Source organism: Phoenix dactylifera, chromosome 1, assembly GCF_051530095.1.
Source record: "Phoenix dactylifera cultivar Ajwa chromosome 1, Ajwa_hap1_PhDact_Kaust_v1.1, whole genome shotgun sequence".
Lineage (NCBI taxonomy): Eukaryota > Viridiplantae > Streptophyta > Magnoliopsida > Arecales > Arecaceae > Phoenix > Phoenix dactylifera.
This window is the reverse complement of record NC_143190.1, coordinates 64,431,772-64,452,336: the sequence shown is the minus strand read 5'-3', so window position 1 is coordinate 64,452,336 and position 20,565 is coordinate 64,431,772. Positions and strand designations below refer to the sequence as shown.

The 20,565-nt window shown below is 50.1% G+C and overlaps 1 protein-coding gene and 1 long non-coding RNA gene across 3 annotated transcripts; both read left to right on the top strand.

The window, feature by feature from the left end:
* Nucleotides 1-124: 124 nt before the first annotated feature.
* Nucleotides 125-4,204, top strand: LOC149768827 (uncharacterized). 2 transcript variants are annotated; one of them, XR_016398022.1, is made up of 3 exons: nt 125-413; nt 783-860; nt 3,922-4,204. It is a non-coding gene; the product is annotated as an uncharacterized LOC149768827 (long non-coding RNA). The 2 variants fall into 2 exon arrangements; XR_016398021.1 differs by lacking the exon at nt 125-413 and having other exon boundaries at nt 426-860.
* Nucleotides 4,205-16,693: 12,489 nt separating this feature from the next.
* Nucleotides 16,694-19,683, top strand: LOC149768826 (protein AMEIOTIC 1 homolog). Its single transcript, XM_089928603.1, has 4 exons — nt 16,694-17,604; nt 17,817-17,907; nt 18,567-19,298; nt 19,549-19,683. Exons 1-4 carry the CDS (start codon nt 16,694-16,696, stop codon nt 19,681-19,683), a joined length of 1,869 nt encoding a protein of 622 aa, XP_089784729.1.
* Nucleotides 19,684-20,565: the final 882 nt, after the last annotated feature.

Here is a 20,565-nt window from a genome sequence, read left to right as displayed (position 1 = left end):
CTGATACAAGAAAAAAGCGTGGCAATTTGGTGACTGCGCCCAAATTTGCCGATATTTTTTAATAGCATCGATAGGAATTAAACCAAAACGACGCTAATAAGCATCGTCGGAAGCCGAAGGGGGGTTCTATATACACCCCCCCTATTGCTAAGGACACCCCCCAAAAACCAAAAAAAAAATACCCAAACTAACCTTTAGTGTAATTACCATATTGCCCTTGAAATTTTCTCAGTACACCCCCTCTTCCTCCTCCTCCGTTTCGTTTTGAAAAGAAAAAAAAAAAACACCCCTCAAACCCCCCTTAAACCCCTCGATCCATTTACATCGTTTAGGCGATCTTTGAAGGAGATTTAAGCCCCATTCGAAGCATGGACAAGCAACTAGTGATTTGGGACGAAGAATCGGCCGCAAAGGTACGTGTTCCACCTTGTTTCGAAATTTTTTTTTTTCACGGTTCGTGCTCCGTTCGGCACTGGATCGCCGAACAAAAGGCTTCTGTTCGGCTGAACAGTGCCGAACAGAAGCCTTCTGTTCGGCAACCCTCAACCGAACAGAAGCCTTCTGTTCAGCTGCACAGTGCCGAACAGAAGGCTTCTGTCCGGCACTGTGCAGCCGAACAGAAGGGTTCTGTCCGGCTCTGTGCAGCCGAACAGAAGCCTTCTGTTCGGCACTGTGCAGCCGAACAGAAGGCTTCTGGTGCCAAATCGCGTGCCGTGCTGAATTTTGTGCCGAACAGATCCTCTGATTCATTAATTCTTGGTGATAAATTATTTTATATGTAGGGCTATGCTACAACCGAATCGAGTATAATTGGATCAGAATTTGTACTGGATTACACAAGCGAATTTACAACTTACGAGGTATTATAATGTATTATGCAATTTTGTATTAGTTTAGCGAGCTATTTTTACAACTGTGTACTTACATAAATTGTTTAATGTATAGATCTTCAAGAGTAGAGAGGACTTGTGTAATTGGTGTCGTGAAGCTGGGAGGCGAAATGGTTTTGTTGTTGTAATCAAATCATCCGATGCAGGTACCATTTCTAAGAAACCCAGAATTACGTTAGGTTGTGAGAGGGGTGGGACGTACCGAACCAAAAAAGAAAAGCGAATAAAGACTGCCTGTGGGACAAAGAAGTGTAGATGCCCTTTTGCATTAAGAGGAAAGAAATTGGATACTGCGGATGATTGGATATTACTGGTCGTATGTGGAGTGCACAATCATCCCGCTGCAGAGAATCTGGAGGGGCACTCATATGCAGGGAGATTATCTGAGCAGGAGACGGAATTGTTAGTGGATATGTCGAAGAGTTTGGTTCGTCCAAAGGACATATTATCCACATTAAAGGAAAGAGATGCCCTCAATGTTACGACTATCAAGACTATCTACAATGTACGTCAACGGTTTAAGGTTGTAGAGAAAGCCGGGAGGTCTGAAATGCAACATCTATTAGGTAAATTATCAGAGGCTAAATATATTGAGTGGCATAGGAATTGTACTAATACGGATGTTGTGCATGACTTTTTTTGGGCACACCCTGGCAGCATTGATTTGTTCCGTGCATTTCCCCGTGTGTTGATAATGGATTGCACGTACAAGACGAATAGGTATCGTCTTCCGCTCTTAGAGATTGTGGGGGTGACATCTACTGACATGACATTTTCAATTGCTTTTGTATACTTAAATTCTGAGCGGGAATAAAGCTATACTTGGGCATTAGAGAGATTGCGCAGTGTCATAGCTGATGATGTTTTGCCTGAGTTGATTGTTACAGATAGAGACTTGGCTTTGATGAATGCAATTCATAGAGTATTTCCTACTGCTAGACATTTATTATGTAGATGGCATATTAGTAGGAATGTTTTGGCCAAGTGCAAAAAATTTTTCGAATTGAAGGAGAAATGGGATAAATTTATTATGAGTTGGAATGTACTAGTGCTGTCCTCCACGGAAGACGAGTATAATGATCGCTGGAGTGCACTGCAGAGAGAGTTCGGTACCTATCCAGATGCACTACAGTATGTGTCAGATACTTGGCTGAGCAAATACAAGGAAAGATTTGTTGCGGCGTGGACGGATACATGCAGGCACTACGGAAATGTGACACAAATAGGTATCACAAATAAAGACTCATTTAATTTTAATTTGCCTCAATTGTTATATCTAACTTTCATTTGTTTACTAGGGTCGAGAGTGCACATGCAAAGCTCAAAAAGCAGCTTGGATCAAGCCAAGGAAGTTTCGAGTCATCTTGGACTAGAATACATGGATTGATTGAGTTGCAGCACAGCTCCGTTAAAGCCTCATTGGAGAAGAGTTTATTGGTAGTGCAGCACAACTTCAAGCCAGCTGAATTCAAAGAGTTGCGAGGTTTCATATCTATAAGTGCGTTAAATCATGTCCTCGCCCAATCGAAACGAGCCAATTCAGTTGGGTTTGATGATTCAAATTGTGGGTGCGCTATTCGACGCACACATGGTATACCATGTGCTCACCAGATTGCGCGGTACAGGGTGGAAGGTCGGCCCATTCCTCTCGACTGCATAGATCCTCATTGGAGGAAACTTGATATTGTGCCTACCCCCCCCCCCCCCCCCGTGCAGCCAATTCAGTTGAGTTGTGATGTAGAGTTAGATTTGATTGCGCTACGATTTAAGAAGTTAGATGGGGCTTCTCAATTGCAGATGATCAAGAAGTTACGAGAGATTGCAAGTTCAGATAGTACACCTCTTTTAGAGCCTGCAAAACGGAAGACCGGTTCACGTGGGCGCGCTTCAATGAAGGTTGATACGTCTACTCGACGTGACCCGTCTGCGTTTGAGTTGGTTCTATCTGGACAGGATAGTTATTCACCTGGTGTTGAGAAAGTTACCATCCGCAATCCATCTACTCAGATTCAAAAGAGGCGGCCCAAGCAAAAGGTAAGTACCAAATATTTATTTCCTTACAATAGGTATCACAACGTCTACGGGACGGTCCGTGCCGTGCCGGTATGTGATGTGCCGATACGGGACATGTCGGGACGTGCCGTGCCGAGATGTGCCGATACGGGACATGTCGGGACGTGCCGTGCCGAGATGTGCCGATACGGGACATGTCGGGACGTGCCGTGCCGAGATGTGCCGATACGGGATGTGCCGTGCCGAGATGTGCCGATACGGGATGTGCCGTGCCGAGATGTGCCGATATGGGACATGTCGGTACGTGCCGTGCCGAGATGTGCCGATACGGGACATGTCGGGACGTGCCGTGCCGTGCCGGTACGGGATGTGCTGAGACGGATAACTATTTGGATATTTCTGCCATTGTTACATATTTTCTATCATTTGATATTATTTGCAGGTTTTTCGTACTAGAGCCCAGTCACATACGCCCATTATCTATATTGATGCTATTCCTTCTGCCTTGAGACCATACATCCAGCATATCAAGGATGTAAAAGCTGATGGGAATTGCGGATTTAGGGCAATAGCTGACTTACTGGGATTTGGAGAAGATGACTGGGTGCGTGTTAGGAAAGATTTATTGCAAGAGTTGCAATGTCATTCGGACCACTATCGCACATTATATGGTGTGGAAGGGACGATTGCTGAGATCACTCATGCATTATCATATTATGATGATTGTCCACCATATGACAGATGGATGACTATGCCGGACATGGGTCATCTTATAGCATCCTGCTATAATGTTGTCCTATACCATCTCTCGTTGCAACAATGTCTGACCTTCCTACCTCTCCGTTCTGTGCCAGTACCTCTTCTATCCCGCAAAGATATCGCTATCGGATTCGTAAATGGAAATCATTTTGTTGAAGTACTACGTTCACAACACTTGCGAATATTTAATTTTGCTTATTTAATTTTGCTTATTTATAATTTTGTAGCTATTAATATTTTCTTATTTCTAATTTTGAAGGTGTTCTTGTTGCCGGGACATTCCGTTCCGCCAGTAGCGACCAACTGGCGAAAATATCATCTTCCTTGTGCTACCGGATGGGAAAATTCATATGAAGCCCGGATTCAACAGATCAAAGAGAGCATCTCACCTAATGTTATAATTAGCGAGACAGTAGAGTTAGATTGATTGTTTATATATGTACAATTTTTGAAAGTTGTAAATTTTTTTGGGCTCTTAGAGTCATGTACTGTGAAACTCCATCATCAATATAAATCAAAAAATATCTGTCTTCGCATTGTTAGATTGATTGTTATGTGCACTGTTATATTTGTGTAAAATAGAACGGGCCAGGCTTTACAAAGATTACACGTAAATATACCAAAAATATATATTTTTCATTAATATCAACAGTTTCAAATTACACAAAAAAAAAAGTCGAAGCTACATAATCAAAATAAAGGCTCCATCATCAATCCCTATGACGCCGTCGTCGACGCGTGTACTGCTGTACGTCCGAATGAGAGGGTGCTGGATCCGAATGAGAGGGTGCTGTACTCGGGCCAGGCTCATCACCCAGAAGTAACTGATGCATCTGACAAATAGCATGAAATAGGTGCCCGGCACCTAGTGACGTAGCCTCTGAGGGACCCATCCGTACAATGTCGGTACTGATACCGAGTGCATCTGCAATACGCCGCCGGTGCATGTCAGCATCATCATGACCTCCCCTGGCTCCAGAATGAGTACTCGAGCGCAGATGAGGAGGCTGAACTGCAACGTGCGTGATACGGAGATACCACTCCATGTATCCCGGTACGCTGTCTGATGGCCGGGTAACTGGGTGGCTCCTGCTCGCCTGGCTCAGCACGTGGTCCTCCCACCGCTCCCAAAGCTGATCCATATAGGAGTAATGTATCCGGTACGAGCCTGCTGTGGAACCTCTGTTGGCTCGCGTAGGGGCTAGTGGCGCTCGAAGGATGGTCTGAATACGACCAAACTGTCTAAGAACCCTTTCTGGATGATAGGGTTCTACGATATCAAGGCACTTGATGGAGCCACTAAAAAATGCGATATCAACATATGGGCGATCTCCCCGAAGCCGATGATGGGGATCCTAAATAACCTGCAAAACAAAAGGTCCATTTCAGTTTTATACTATATCGCATATTAAAAGTACTGACAAACACAAGCAAATGGTAATATGATACGTACCTCATCGATGCTCAAAAGGTCCAATGACTCACGTAGAACCACTAAATGGTCCATCGTGGTACGGGATGGAGTACCGGGCATCCAGCGGTGCACGCGGGGACTGGCATCAGTATACTCAAGCGACGGGTGAGGACTGAGTGCTGGAAAATGCTCATAAATCCATGCCTGCAGAAGCGTCATATAACCACTGATCTGTCTCACTGATGACCTCGACGCAATCCCCAACTGCCGATACAAATATGCTAAGGCAGCTGTACCCCAGGCATATGTGCTCACCCTATCCAGATCCCGCAGTAAACACAGATACGCTATAGGCACCCTGGTCCCACTCTTATCAGCAAAGAGTGTGCAGCCTAACAAAAATAATAAATAGGCTCGTGCTGCACACTCTATCCTCTGCTGGCTGTCTCTATCAGATACAGAGTGAAACTGAGTCCTCAGCCACTCCATCCTCACAGACTGACCGCGCGATGACAGTACCTCCTGACGCGCGTCTCCAGCTGACACCCCCAACAACTCCACAAGTAGCTCCTCAGCATCCCGATCACTCATCCTCTCAGGAGAAACTGCTACTGAGGCACCTGCGACAGGAATCCCTAAAATGGCGGATACATCATCCAACGTGATAGTGATCTCGCCAAATGGTATATGGAAGGTGTTCGTCTCGGGCTGCCATCTCTCTACGAAGCCCGAAATCAGAATCTTATCGGTGAATCGATAAGAGCACTGTACTAACTCTATGAGGCCCGACTGCCTCAATAGTGCTTTGAACCTGGTATTTGGTTGGTTTGAAGACCACCACTTCCATTCACCAACCTTGGCAGTATGGTTCATGCACTTTAGTGGAGCCCGTTCCTGTAATATAAATGTATAATTACTACTACTTTATAAAACATCAATAAACAAAATATAATGCTATAACAAATAAACAATACCTGTTGCCTTCAGATGGAAGCTGCTATATGCGTTCTGAAACTGATCAGGACGGACTCATCCTCTGGACCTCCTGGACATGGTCCAACGGACTCATCGTCTTCGCCCCTAGCGGGCATATCATCATGCTCTGACTCAGGAGAGGGCGATGGCATATGAGCAGGCTCGGGAGAAGCAATCCTAGCACGACGTCTCCTAGCTGACGCCGTAGGTCTTAACTCTGGAGGGAGAGCGCACAGGGACCGATCTACGGTCCCTGGATGGTGGCGACTCGGCAACGAGCCTCGCGGGAGGATCGGCCGCCGCGGCCGGGGAAGACGACCGAGGCGCACCAGGGGCCCGAGTTGCCCTCGACCCGGCCGCTGTCCCCGGCGCCTCGACCGACTACGCCGGCGTCCCCGGTGGACACCGAGGGCTGGCAGAAGCCGGCGAAGGTGGCTCGCCGCCGGTCCCCACTAGCCGTTGGGGGGGATGGCCACCGGGATACCTCCCTCGGCCCCTTCCTGGTGGACTCGGCCGACGACCTCTTGGCCGAGTCGGGGGACCCGGGGCCGAGCCGACGACTCGGCAAGGCTCCGATCAGGGCCGATCCCGAGCCCAGCCGAGCTGCCGCAGGCCGGGCCAAAACCCAGAAGCGGCCCAGGCCGCAGGCGGGCCTTGGCCCATCGGGGGGTACCGGGCGAGAGGCCCAGCTGGCCCTTGTTCCTGTGGGCCGAGGGAACCCAACCGGGCCCACCCAGCGCGACCGGGCCCACGGGGCCGGGCGCCGGGGTCGTAGGCCGGTGGGGGCGGGCCGGGGCGCGATCCGCGACGCGGGCGCGGCCCATGCTACCGGCGCAGCCCGAGCTGTTGGCGCGCTCTGCGCCAGCAGCGCGCCGGAGCTGGGGGACGAGCGGGGCGCGCTGAAAGCGCCCGGTGACGCGGTCGTGCGGGCCCACGAATTGCTGGGCCCGTGCGATGATGCGCGCGGCCAAGGGGCCGCGCGGCCTGCTGAGGATTCGCGGGAGCTGGGCCCTCAGGCCCAGCCCGCGGTTGGTTCCTTGGGCCACATTTCTTCGGGCCCACAGGCCCACTCACATACGGGCCTGGGGGGTCGGTCTGGACTAGCGTGGCAGGGCCCGAGCGAGGAACCAGCCGGGCCTTTCCGGTTTAGGCGTCCTCATCAGGGAGCAGCTTCGGAGCCGGGTCCCCCCGCACACGGCGATCACGCTTCTCTCACTTTGGGTGTGACGAGTGGGGTTCTGCCTGGGGACGTGCGGGCGGGCACTGACCATGATGGAGTCTTTCGATTTGGCCCTTGGCCTCCGGCTGGAGATGAGCAGCGGGAGGATGCGCCCAGTGGGAGCGAGGCCAGGGACCACATCGTGCCGCCTTCGCAGGGGGGTCAGGCCGCACCGATGGTGACGGGAGAGGACACTGACCACACGACTGCTGTGCAGCGCATTAGGGCGGCAGTCATGCAGGTCGCACCTGCTGAGCAGCGGGAGGGCCCAGGTAGCACGCTTGAGGCTGGCCCCGCAGCCCAGGGGGAGGATGGGTCAGAGGCCGACTACGTGGACAATGATCCATGAGGATCCTAGCCTGGAATTGTAGGGGGGCGGCCAAGCCATCCTTCATGTCATCCTTCAAACGGTTAGTGCAAGTTCATTGTCCGGAGATCTGCTTCATTAGCGAGACCCGGCTATCTGATGAGGGGCTTGTACGTTTGAGACGGCGCTTGGGGAGGGACTGGGAGTCATACGCAGTCGATTCCCGAGGGCTGTCGGGAGGTATCCTGCTACTGTGGAGGCGAGGGGTGGCGACCTTTGATGTCTTCCACAACTGCCCCCAGCAGGTAGTTATGGTCGCTTCGGCGCCGGATGTTGCCCCATGGGTTTTGTGTGGGGTGTACGCGAGCACGGATTATAGGGTCAGGAGAGTCCTCTGGCAGGAGATCGCCAGCCTTACCGCCCAGGGTGTCCCGACAGTTGTAGTTGGTGACTTTAATTGCATATTGAGCTCGAGCGACAAAAGGGGCGGGGCAGCCTTTATGGATAGAGCGGACAGGAGGGAGTTTCGCGATTTTGTGTCGCGTACTGGCCTGGTGGACTTAGGTTTCTCTGGACCTCACTTTACCTGGTGCAATAATCAGCTCGGCAGTGCTAGGGTTTGGGAGCGTCTAGATAGGGCCTTTGCGTCCCCGGACTGGATCCTTCGTTTTCCCACATGCAGGGTTAGTCACCTACCTCGGATTGCCTCAGACCATTGCCCCCTGCTGATCTCCACATCATCGGGACCCAGTCATCATAGCCCCTTCCGTTTTGAGAAGGTTTGGCTATCATACCCCCAGTCCTGGGACATTGTCCGTGAGGCTTGGCGCATCCCGGTGCGTGGAGATGCCATGCACCGGGTGTCGCGCAAACTAGAATTGGCTAAGAGGCGCCTTCGGCGGTGGAACCATGAGACTATGGGTGACATCTTTCGGAGAGTAGAGGGGGTAGAGACCGCGATCTCTGAGTTGCAGCGGAAGGAAGATCTAGAAGGTGAGCTCTCGGTGGATGAGATGGGTGATCTCCGGGGGCTTCTAGCGACCCACCACTCACTACTACGGCAGCACGAGATCTTCTGGCGACAGAAATCTCGGGTTCAGTGGGTACATGAGGGTGACCGCAATACTAGTTTCTTCCACCGGTCTACGATTATCCGTAGGCAGCGAAGCACTATCCACTCGCTGCGGGACGGGTCTGGATATCGGGTGGAAGGCGAGCCTGCCTTTCGCCAGGTTTTGTTGGACTTCTTCCGCGACAGATGGACGGCGGATGAGGAGTCCGGCGACAGCGACCATCCCTTGAGGTTGGATGCGAGGATCGAGGATATTGAGAACGCAGCCCTGGTCCGACCAGTGTCCGCACAGGAGGTTCAGGAGGCAGTCTGGGCTTTGGCTCCAGACAAGGCTCCGGGTCCGGACGGGTTCCCCCCATTCTTCTTCCGACAGTATTGGGGTATCATTCGGACAGCAGTGGTAGAGGCTATTCAGTGCTTCTTCTCTCAGGAGAGGATGCCGGATGACTGGAAGGCTACCTTCATCACACTCATTCCGAAGCGTCAGGGGGCGGCGGAGCCCGGCCACTTCAGACCCATTAGTTTGTGCACAACCTTGTATAAGGTTGTGGCCAGAATTATGGTCCGTAGGATGAAGCCCTTACTGTCTGGCATTATCAGTCCGAAGCAGGGGGCTTTTATAGCCGGCAGAAACATCTCCCATAATGTTCTGTTGGCCCAGGAAATGATGTGGGATCTGCAGCGAGCATCGAAGCGGCGTAGCTTGATGGCCATTAAGCTGGATATGGAGAGAGCTTACGACAGGATCAGATGGAGATTTCTTCAGCAGGTACTCGAGGCGTACGGCTTCCACAGACAGTGGATCAGTTGGATCATGGGGTGTGTCAGGGGTCCAAGGTTTTCTATCTTGGTCAACGGCACGCCTTCCCCTTTCTTCGAGTCCACCATGGGGCTGCGTCAGGGATGTCCTCTATCACCTTATTTGTTTATTCTTTGTGCTGACATTTTGTCTCGTGATTTGCAGAGGGTGTGTGCCCGCAGAGAGCTCGAGGCCTATGTTCCCGCCCCGGGGGCTAGTCCTCTTTCCCACTTACTTTTCGCTGATGATTGCCTCCTTTTGGCCAGGGCGCGGGTTTCTGATGCGCGGGTCCTTCGGAGAGTAGTCGCGGATTATTATGCGGCGTCAGGTCAGAGAGTTAACTTCCACAAGTCAGCAGTCCACTTTAGCCCGAGTACGGAGAGCAGGGTCAGACAGGAGATCCGTGAGATTCTACAGATACCTCAGCAGGAGGAGACATTGACCTACCTGGGGGTTCCTATCACAGGTCGCAGACTGCGGATGGCAGAGTGCTCCTATCTGGTGCAGCGGGTGGAGAGCAGGTTGGAGGGATGGAGAGCGGCCTCCCTGTCTATGATGGGGAGACTGGCCTTGATCAGATCAGTGTTGGGGTCCATGCCAATATACCTCATGGCCAACACCGTGGTTCCGAAGACGACCCTGCTGAGGATCGAGCGACTGCTGCGATGTTTCCTGTGGGGGTCATATGGCGGAGGCCACGGGGTGCACTTGGTGGCCTGGGAGCATGTATGCCGACCTATCAGTGAGGGCGGCCTCGGGATACAGTCCCTTCTGGAGCGGCGCGAGCTTTTCATTGCTCGGCATGCAGCTCGGTTTTTGTTAGAGCCACACGGGCTGTGGAGTCAGGTGATGGCGGCCAGATATGGCCGTGGGGGCTCAGAGGCGGCACGGAGGGCGCGACGAGTCTCCTTCATGTGGCGTGAGATTGGGAGGTATTTGCCGACGGTGTCAGCAAATACCAGGTGGCTGATTGGTGATGGGCGGAGCATTGATGTGACTGCGGACCCATGGGTGGATACTGTTCCATTGAGGTGCTGGCCGACCATGTTTGATGCCGAGGCTGCGGAGGGGTTGCGGGTCTTCGATCTTCTTTCCCCAGGGGAGTCAGCATGGGATGACGCTAGGCTATGTCAGCTGTTCGGAGGATACCTAGCTGAGAGGATCCGGTCCCTCCCGGTGCCAGGTTGGGGGGGCCTGATGTCAGGGTTTGGGGCACCTCTTGCCGATCCAGGGTCAGTCTGAGAGATCTCGCCGAGGTTATTCTGCAGGAGCACGAGCCGGGACTGGACTACACTTGGATCTGGAGGTCGGGGCTTCACCCGAGGGCGGCACTTTTCTTATGGAAGGTGGCATGGGACCGCCTCCTGACGAGAGCAGTGCTGAGCAGGCGAGCTTGGGGGATCCCTGCGGAGTGCGGGACATGTGGTGTTGAGGAGTCGATCGACCACGTGCTTTTCCAGTGTACGTGGGCGAGGTCGGCATGGCTGTGGGCAGGATTCCCGCAGGAGGTTTGGTGTGGGAGGCCTCAGTTTGTGCAGATGATGCAGCAGTGGCTGGCCCGGCCTCGGACAGGTCAGGAGGCTATCCGAGCGACCTGCACAGCACATCAGATCTGGCTGGCGAGGAACGCCCGCACCTTCGGTGAGCGCAGGGTGTCACCGAGGTTTGTTGCGGAGTTCGCGCGAGCCCAGGCATTGGAGATCAGACCTTCTTCAGATGGACCTCTGATAGCTCGGGACACCTGGGGTTCCCTCTCTGCTCCGGCAGCTCCTTAGCAGGTGTTTTTCACCTGGGAACCCCCACCCCCGAGTTTCCTCAAGGTCAACTTCGACGGATCGGTCATGGATGCAGGTGCGCGAGGAGGTGCGGGTTTTGTGATACGGGATCCGCACTCCAGAGTGGTGGCAGCAGGAGGCTGTCAGGTTTTCGGCACGTCGGTCCCCGGGGCAGAGCTACGAGCTGCCTGGGCGGGTCTTCGCTATGCGAGGCAGGTACTGCAGGCCGATGCGATTGTCTTGGAGGGCGACTCAGCCACAGTTATCAGCTGGATCCAGGAGGAGCTGAGGGGTGAGGGCCCAGACCACCCCTTGGTTCGGGATATAGGGACGATGTGTGGGGTTGGGATGGCCATCCAGGCCAAGCATGTATTCAGAGAAGCCAATGGGGCAGCCGACTGGGTGGCTGCCTTCGCGGCTCATCACTCAGGGTATTCTTTTTGGGTGGGGGAGGGGGAGCTGCCACTGGCTCTCCGTGAGTTAGTCTTTTTTGACTTTATTGGATGTATTCACACACGTACTGTATGAATACCCGTTTTCAGCAAAAAAAAAAAAAAAAAAAAAAAAAGAAGGCTAATTGTAAGAAGGCCGGGTGCGAGGAAATCGGTTCGTGACTCGAGGAACTCAGGCTTTGGTTTCCTTGATGAAGCGGGTTTCAACTTATCAAGGAGGAGCCTCGGGCAAATAACAAACGGGAAGAAATTGTGCTGTGACCGAACTTTCTAAATGTTGGCTAGTTTTTGTAATCAATTTCGAACATTGAGGTTTTTTGCTTGCTAGCCTACAATCACGAATGAAGAAGCCATTAAGTATTATCATTTATCTCAATATATTTCACAATCCATGACCACTGTACATTGTGTGTGTGTGTGTGTGTGTGTTTTAAGTACATAGAAGGAGGCTAAGCCTCGAAATCAAAATCAAAATATGATGAACTGTATACCCATACCGTCATCATTAACAATTTGGCCCAAATTGAGTGGATGGGAGCCTAGGAGTCTAGGTGAAAGGCTTCCATGAGAGCTCTCCTGGGGGGCAGTCAACAGCCTGATTAGCTTGCCGGAAGGCATACTTGGTTTGAAGGAGAATCTAGTACAACCAAAAAACAACTTATCGACAAAGCTGAAAACAGCGTTTTCGGAAAGCTCCAAATTGGAGCTTCTCTCCAAAAGCTGTTTTCAACTTCCCGCAAAAGCTGAAACAACTTTCCAAAAATTTTACCAAACATAATTTTTTATCTAAAAGTACTTTTGGAAGGCCAGAAAGTATTTTTTGGCCCTCCAAAAGCTTCCCCAAATAGGGCCTCAGCCTACTTAACCGTCTTTCAGTGATATGGGCTAAAAGTATTTTACTAAGTGGTCAAGGTGATATGCTACTCAAACTATATATTATAGTTTGTCTACGTTATCTTCTATGAAGGTGAAAAAAGGGTTTTGCTATGAATTTAATTCTATAACTCTAATAGGTTATTGGCAAGTATCATTACATTATTATTTACTAAAGTACTCATGATAAACGCTTCCATTTTGACCATTTAGGAGGCTTACTAAAGCGCATGGTTAGTTATATACCAAAAAAAAGGAGCATAGTTAGTTTCTCCTTTGGGGGAGTTATGAAATAACCAAAGCCTAATGTTAAATTGATGAACAGTCCAAGACAAAATACTAATGAAGAAAATTATAGTTGGATACAAGACAAAAATTCGAAATTTGCAACTAATGTTTTCCGATAACAAACCAAACTTTAGGTTCTAGTATTTTTTTATTAATCATCCAAATGAAGAATTTAAATTGCAAAATCTTTTTAGATCATGGAGCGACAATTATTATCAAAGGTCCCACGATGCTTTCAAGCATCCAAAATAAAAATATCCCAAGATCGCTCGGTATCAAACGAGTAGAATGATCGGAACTTGTCAAATGACAGCTTACTCTTCCGATCCACTCTTTAAGCTGCTCGATGAAACAAAGCTAGAGCTGTTAAACAACAGATAACACAAATATTAATAGGTGATTATTCAAAATTACTAAAGCTGCCGAGATGGAGGTGGAAAAACTGACGGTGCATGATGGTTGAGCAATAGAAGTACTGGAGGGATGAGAAAGTAATTTTATGAAAGTTCGCTGGGCAAATCCGGGGTAGTTCTAAATACACCCCCCCTATTGCTCAGGACACCCCCCAAAAATTAAAAAAAAATTAAATACTCTCTACACCCCCCCATTTGCTAAGGACACTCCTAAAAAATTAAAAATTCCTAAATTACCCCCACCCTCCCCACCCCCCACCTCCCCACCCCCGCCTCTGCCTCCTCCTCCTCCCCCCTCCTCATCCTCCTCCTCCCCCTCCCCCTCTTCCCGCCCACCTCTGCCTCCCCCTCATCCCTCTCCCCTCCTCCTCCGCCTCGCCTCTGCCTCCTCCTCCTCCCCCCTCCTCATCCTCCTCCTCCCCCTCCCCCTCTTCCCGCCCACCTCTGCCTCCCCCTCATCCCTCTCCCCTCCTCCTCCGCCCCGCCTCTGCCTCCTCCTCCTCTTCCCTCCTCCCTCCTCCTACTCCTCCACCCCTCTACCTCCGCCCCCCATCCCCATCCCCTCTTACTCTGCATCCCCCTCCGCCTTCTCCCCCTTCTTTGCCTCCTCCTCCACCCCCTTCTCCTCCACCTCCCCCTCCTCCTCCTCCCCCTCCTCCACCTCCCCCTCCTCCAACTACCCCTCCCCCCTCCGCCGCCTCCTCCCCACCCTCCTACCCCTCCTCCCCTCTCCTCCGCCGAACAGAAGGATTCTGTTCGGTTGAGGGTTGCCGAACAGAAGCCTTCTGTTCGGCACTGGATCGCCGAACAGAAGCCTTCTGTTCGGCACCGTTCAGCCGAACAGAAGCATTTTGTTCGGCGATCCAGTGCCGAACGGTACTGAGAAAATTTCAAGGGCAATATGGTAATTACACTAAAGGTTAGTTTGGGTATTTTTTTTTTAATTTTTGGGGGGTGTCCTGAGCAATAGGGGGGGTGTATTTAGAACTACCCGCAAATCCGGCATCAAAACCTCGGCAGATGAAAGTAATTTTATGAAAGTTCGCTGGGCAAATCCGGCATCAAAACCTCGGCAGATGATTGGCCTGCCGCCATAGCACGTGAGTAGAGAGCTCCGTGCCCCAGGTAATGATGCCATTGGCGATTCTTCCGTTACGAATTATTATTATAATTTTATTTTCTTTTATTTTTTATTCCCCCTATATATACTCCTCCCCTCCACCTCTCACGTTTGTTAGAAAGAAGGTTCCAATCTCTCTCTCTATCCACAGTCTCCACCAGCTCAAAACCTCGTCCCTCCTTCTTCATCTTCCCTTCTCCAAGATTGCAAGGAGAGGGAAAGAAAGAGGGGGGAGGAGAACAAGGAGAGAACTTTGGCTGCACCAACCCCAGATCCATCGAGAGCTCCCATGATCTCCTCTTTTTTCCGGTAATTTCTCGTCTTTCTTGCCCGAGAAGAGATAGGGTTTTCTCTACTACTTTTCTTGCTTTCTTGCATTTCTTTATCGCCTATTCTTTTGTAGTTTTTCCTCTTTCTGAGATCAATCTCCAGCTGATCCTTGGAAATGTGCTTCTTTTTCTCGCAAGATTTGGATCGGATCCCGTGGACAGAGCCACGCCGACCTAAGAAAAGGTCTCTCGTATACGATCGCCTTTTCTCCGTTTGGCTTTTAGCAAGTACTGCATTTCCGAGCCTTTCATTCCGACCGATCGATACTGATTCTTCTTCCCGCTTTTGAGTAGTTCAAGCTCCGATCTCGCAGTTTCTTTGGAAGTTGAAGCAAATCTCACCGTCTGAAACTCTCAGATCTTTTTCCACTGAAGTATTTTGTAGGTCCTCATGTGTTTTTCTTTCCCTATACGTGAAAGAACTTTTGATCCACTTTTGATCGGAGCTTGGTTAGCTAAAGAAAGGAAAACAGCCAGTTTTACGCGATTTTAGGGTTTTTTGGCAGAAAAAAGCTAAGCCCTGATAGTAATTAAAGACCTTATCTGCTTCTTTTCTTCTCTCCGTTCCTTTCCATTTCTTCCTTAGAAGTATCGCGGGTTCTGACCCTCTCTACTGTTTTAAAACTTTCTTTTCATGTTCGAAATTATCCGCGAGGTTTCACAAAAATTTCTTTTTGGATCACTCGCAGATTTCGGAAAATCGCTGCTTTGCTCAGTTGGAAACCCTAGAAAAGAGTTGCAGATGGCAGAAACAAGCACCGAGGTTGGTTCTGCTCTGCCTTCCTTGGCCGCCGAGACCAGTACGGTATTTCCCTTTTTCCCTTAAGCGAACACCCCCCACCCCCTACAAAAAAGAAAAAATCCAGAATTTTCTCCTCTAATTCTATGCTGCTGCTTCTTTTCCTTCCTTTGCTTTGTTCTTTTAAATAAAGGGATGATGTCGCCTCACGATCAAGATCAGGCGGCCGCAAGAGTAGCTCATTCATCGCACAATGATCTTGATCGGACGGGCTACATCTAATCAACTAGTGAATCGTCTTGATGGAAAGAGCTATGCTATTTATTTATTGGTTTTTTCCCGGGTGAGGGGAGGGCGTAAAAGCAAGATCTTGGAATGATCGGCGATTATTTGTAGAGAGGATTTGGAAGCCTTGACTCGGTTATGGTGGAGGGCGCGCGGGTCGTTATCAGAGGAAGATCGGATATTCTATTTTGTCTAGCGAGAGGGTGGAAACGGGGGGAAGAGGGGCGTGGGGGCGCTACTCGTTGTGATGATGACGGGACGAATGGCTTGTCATCTTTTTTTTCTGCTTCCATCAGTGGGTTTTTTTGTTCTAGTTTATTAAAAGCAAGTATTTCGGCGGCAGGTGAAGTACTACTACTCGAAAAGGAATGACTCCATCACGGACACGAGAAGGCGAGCTTTAGGGAGACAGATGCTGCCCGATTCTGTTTTTGGCCTTGCACCTCCCTGCAACGGTACTGCTCCCCACTACCTTCCTCTGATTCCCATCTGATCCCATACTCTATGTCCCTCTTTATTTTTATTCCTGGAATGCCCTCATAGTTTAATGCAACAGTCACATTTATGGGGGCAGATTGGGAAGTCACATGAGATATAATCGTGTTGCTCCGGTTAGACTTACATCATTTGTCCATGGAATTTCAATAGAACAATTCGAAATAGGCGCGTTCTACGAAATCGATCACGAAAAGCTTCCGCCGAAGTCTCCGATCCAGCTGAAAGCCATTCGGGTCGTAAAGGTTTAAGTCGGCTTCATCTCCGACCCTTTTTTTCTATTCTTCTTTTTGGTTATATATATATATATATATATATATGTTGTTGGAGATACTTAGTTTTTCAATGAATGTTAGGTAACGGAGACTTCGGAGTTGGACGTGACAGTGAGCTTCCCGAGCACCCTTTCGCTGCGGAACTACTTCTCCTTTTACCCGGCCGACGGGCGCGAGCCCGAGCTGGACGAGAGGTTCGTCATGAGCTTGAAACAGGCGGTGAGGATCCTCCGGAGACCGGTACCCTCGTCCACCTGGGAGGAGGAGAAAAACTTGGAGAGCTTCTGGCTCGTGGCTCCCAGGGCATACGACTGCCAACCTCTCGCCTCGTTGCCCGCCACGGCCGCACAAGAAGCGGCGGAGGAGGAAGGGAGGACGTCAGAGCCGATGGGTTACTGCCTCTTAGCCCTCCAAAGCGCCGGGACTTTGGGTTGGGGGATCCGGCGGAAGGTTAAATACATCGGAAGGCACAGGGAGTTGCCGATGCCAGAGAAGAAGGAGGAAGAGGAGGAGGAACAAGCGGAGGAGGAGGAGCAGCAGGTTGGACAGAAGAGGACTCGTGAGGCTTGCAAGAAGGAGAAGGAAGAGAATAAGAAAAGAAAGAAGAAGAAAGAAGACAAGAGGGAAAGGAAGATGCCGCGTCATGAGGAGGAGAAGAAGAGGAAGTGCGAAAAGGAGAGCCGGGTGAAGGCGTCCAAGGACCGGTGGTCGTCGGAGAGGTACGAGGCGGCGGAGATGAAGCTGCTGGAGATAATGAAGGAGAAGGGGGCGGAGCTGGGGAACCCCATCATGCGTCAGGCGCTACGGGAGGAGGCGAGAAAACACATCGGGGACACTGGCCTTCTGGACCACCTCCTGAAACACATGGACGGTAAGACCGTGGCCGGCGGCACCGAGCGGTTCCGTCGACGGCATAATGCCGAGGGCGCCATGGAGTACTGGTTGGAACCGGCCGAGCTGGTGGAGATACGGAGGAAGGCCGGGGTGATGGACCTCTACTGGATCCCTCCGCCAGGGTGGAAACCCGGGGATGCCGTGTCGCCGTGCCCGTGTGGCACAGAATGCAAAAGGGACATTCGTGAGCTCCGGGAGGAGATCGCCGTTCTGAAGAGGTCTCTCTCTCTCTCTCTCTCTCTCTCTCTCTCTCTCTCTCTCTCTCTCTATATATATATATATATATATATATATATATATATATATATATATATATAGATATATATAATAGGCTTTGTAGTTCTTTCCTTCATAGGTATAGGCTGTGTTTTTTAAATTTTATTTAACTCTCTGGTTGTTTTTTGTTTGATGATATGTACTGGGGAAAAAGGGATATGGAGCTACTGAGTTCTCTGAGGAACCTGGAAAAGGTGGCTAAGGAAATTCGCCCGGAAGTTGATAATGGTTCTGGCACCTGGCAGGTGATTTTTTGTTGTTGGTCGTTCCCTCTCTTTTTTTCCCGTTCTTTATTTGTTTAGAAATAAATTTTACATGCAGAACAACTACGCTAATATATACTTGTTTTCTGACGCATTAATTGTGACACTTTAATGACAGCAAATAAGTAAGGAGCACGTGAGATTGGTTTTCGCCAGGGTTTTACACTTAGTATCCACGCAATAATTTGCAAATTTGTTAGCTAACACGTTGTGAGACTTAGTGGCAGTAGATGAGCGTCAAACACGTGAGTCTTGTCTTGTCCAGGAATTCAGGGTTCCACGTTAATATGTGCATCTGATTCGCTATTTAATGGGATTCACTTGCTTTTGTCTTTTTTTTTTGGGTACAGGGAATCTCTTGGTTTTTATTATTTATATATGTAGCATTTTAGCAAGCAGTCGCATGGTGATTGCAGGAGAGATACCAGAGCTTGCTGGAATCGAACAGCAAGATGGAAGAAAATATGTCAGCTTTATCCGGTCATTTGCTGGAGCTGAAGGTAGTGTACATAATGCAGGAAGCTTCTTATGATAAAGAATCGGGATCCTTTCCGAATCAGCTTTTTCATTAATTTTAGCTTTTATAATGATTTTGTTAATCTAATCATAATGCTTCGGGTGGTGGTTGGGGTTTGATGCAGGAAGAGATCCGCTTACTCAAGGAAGAGAAGGACAAGAAAACGGAGGTGGAAGCGGAGATGGTGACGAAAGACAAGGGCTGGCTGGATGGAGGTGATGACAACAAGGAGGAAGAGGAAAGGGGCAAACAGCAGCAATCCAAAAACACCATGAGTACTAAAAGTAGCACGACCAACGACAACAGCAGCAGCACCAGGGTCACTAATCCTCCTACGACCATCGCCAATGCCAACAGTAACAACAACAACAACAACAACAACGATGGCAGTGGTGGAGGCGGAGGCGGGAAAAGGACGGTGAGGAGGAGTGGGTTCAGGATATGCAAGCCCCAGGGGACGTTCCTGTGGCCCAACAGCGCCGCGCTCATCAGCAGCAGCAGCAGGAGGAACAGGGCGGATGTGGTGGGGTCGTCATCGCCACGCGCCCAGGCCCAGGGGCTGATGGTCCCCGCCGCGACCACCGCCACCACCGCGACGCTGGAGGATCAGCTCATGTTTTTCGGGGGAATCCCCACCCCACCCTCGGCCTCGTCCGCCACGTCAGCGCCCAATCTCCTCCTCCTGCCGGCCCCGACGTCCCCCGTCCTGCCACGCGTCCCCGACCCCGCCGCGGCGGAGGTCGTGGTGGTCCCCTCCTCCTATCAGCGTCACCAGCAGCAGCAGCAGCAGGAGAGAACGGCCAGCTCCGAGAACATCTGCCCTTCCGTGCACCGCCACCACCTCCCCACGGCACGCGTACGTACCTGCTGCTGCCCTCATCTATATATGATTACCCTTTCTTGAGAGAACTTCATTTATATATTATTATTACTCAAATGTCCCTTTCTAACATTTAGGGGTAGGAAGTTTCTTTTTAAAATAATTAAGAACGGGGGGACGCAAGAGTTTCTCCATTCATGATCTTCTTCTTCTTCTTCTTCTTCTTCATCATCCAGGTTGATATATATAACAAAAGTTCTTTCCATGTTTTGTTCTGGAGGTACAGGGAACGTCGTCTCCGTTGGGAGGAGGTGGCGGAGAGAATAAGAAGAAAGAGGCGTTGTGGGAACTGGCACAAGGGGGAGGGTGGAGCAACATCACCACGGATCTGGCCCTGGCTACGCCTTCCTCCTACCGCTGACGAGTCATTTTTCTGGATCCGCTGGTGAACCACAGATGGTAATTAGTTCAGTTTCTCCATCTCCTATTAAGACTAGTAATGATCGTTGCTCTTATGTAGTAGCAGAAGGTCTTTTTTGTTTCGGCAAACAACCGAAGGTCCTTCACTTTCGTTTAGCTTTACCGCAAGTTTTCCCTTGCTCCGCCACGTTGCTTAGTTACTTTTTAGCCTCACTTAGCATGGTTAGACTACGGCTACAAAGCAAGCGGGAGGATCGGGGTCTTATTTGTATTATAAAAATTAAATGACAACCGTGTTCCTTCCCGTCCGTGTTTCTGAACATGGATATCTCTGTATATGGCTCTGGAAACCGAGCTTTTACGTTTAAGAAAGGAAAATAATGCATCTTGTTATGATGTTTGTGCGATTTTATATAGAAATTTGCTTGGCAGTGTCGGGGACATGCATTTGATAGGATGGGAAAGTGAGAGAGATGAACGAATGCTTGCAGTGGTGTGTATGATCCAATCAGGGTAAGAGGCAAACTGGATAATATGCCAGCATGATCAGCTGGGTCGGACGTACAGAAAGCACAGCTTGATCAGGTGGCATAGTGCCTCCTGAAATGTGCCAGTTCTCAAGGGCAGTGGGGGCAGTAAGTTTATGCAGCTTGTAGCTGCGTCTATCTGCACTAGGCTACCGGGGACTAACTGAGAAGATATCACCGGGTAGAACAATTTCAGGGTTCGTGCAAGATCAATGGGACTCAAAGCCCAAATATTTTCAGTGACATATCCACTTAACAAAATAACTTATTTTGTTATCAAAGTCTTAGAATAATAAGTTTCGTAGTGCTCCTGCGATCCTCCCGTCTTTTTTCATTGGCTTCTTATCTGCCCGAAA

What these genes read in the sequence shown, in the direction of transcription:
- LOC149768826 (XM_089928603.1), top strand. Translation starts at nt 16,694, where the DNA reads ATGAGCTTGAAACAGGCGGTGAGGATCCTCCGGAGACCGGTACCCTCG. An exon ending in GAGATCGCCGTTCTGAAGAG is followed by an intron (nt 17,605 to 17,816) that starts GTCTCTCTCTCT and finishes CTGGGGAAAAAG; the next exon opens with GGATATGGAGCTACTGAGTT. An exon ending in ATGGTTCTGGCACCTGGCAG is followed by an intron (nt 17,908 to 18,566) that starts GTGATTTTTTGT and finishes GGTTTGATGCAG; the next exon opens with GAAGAGATCCGCTTACTCAA.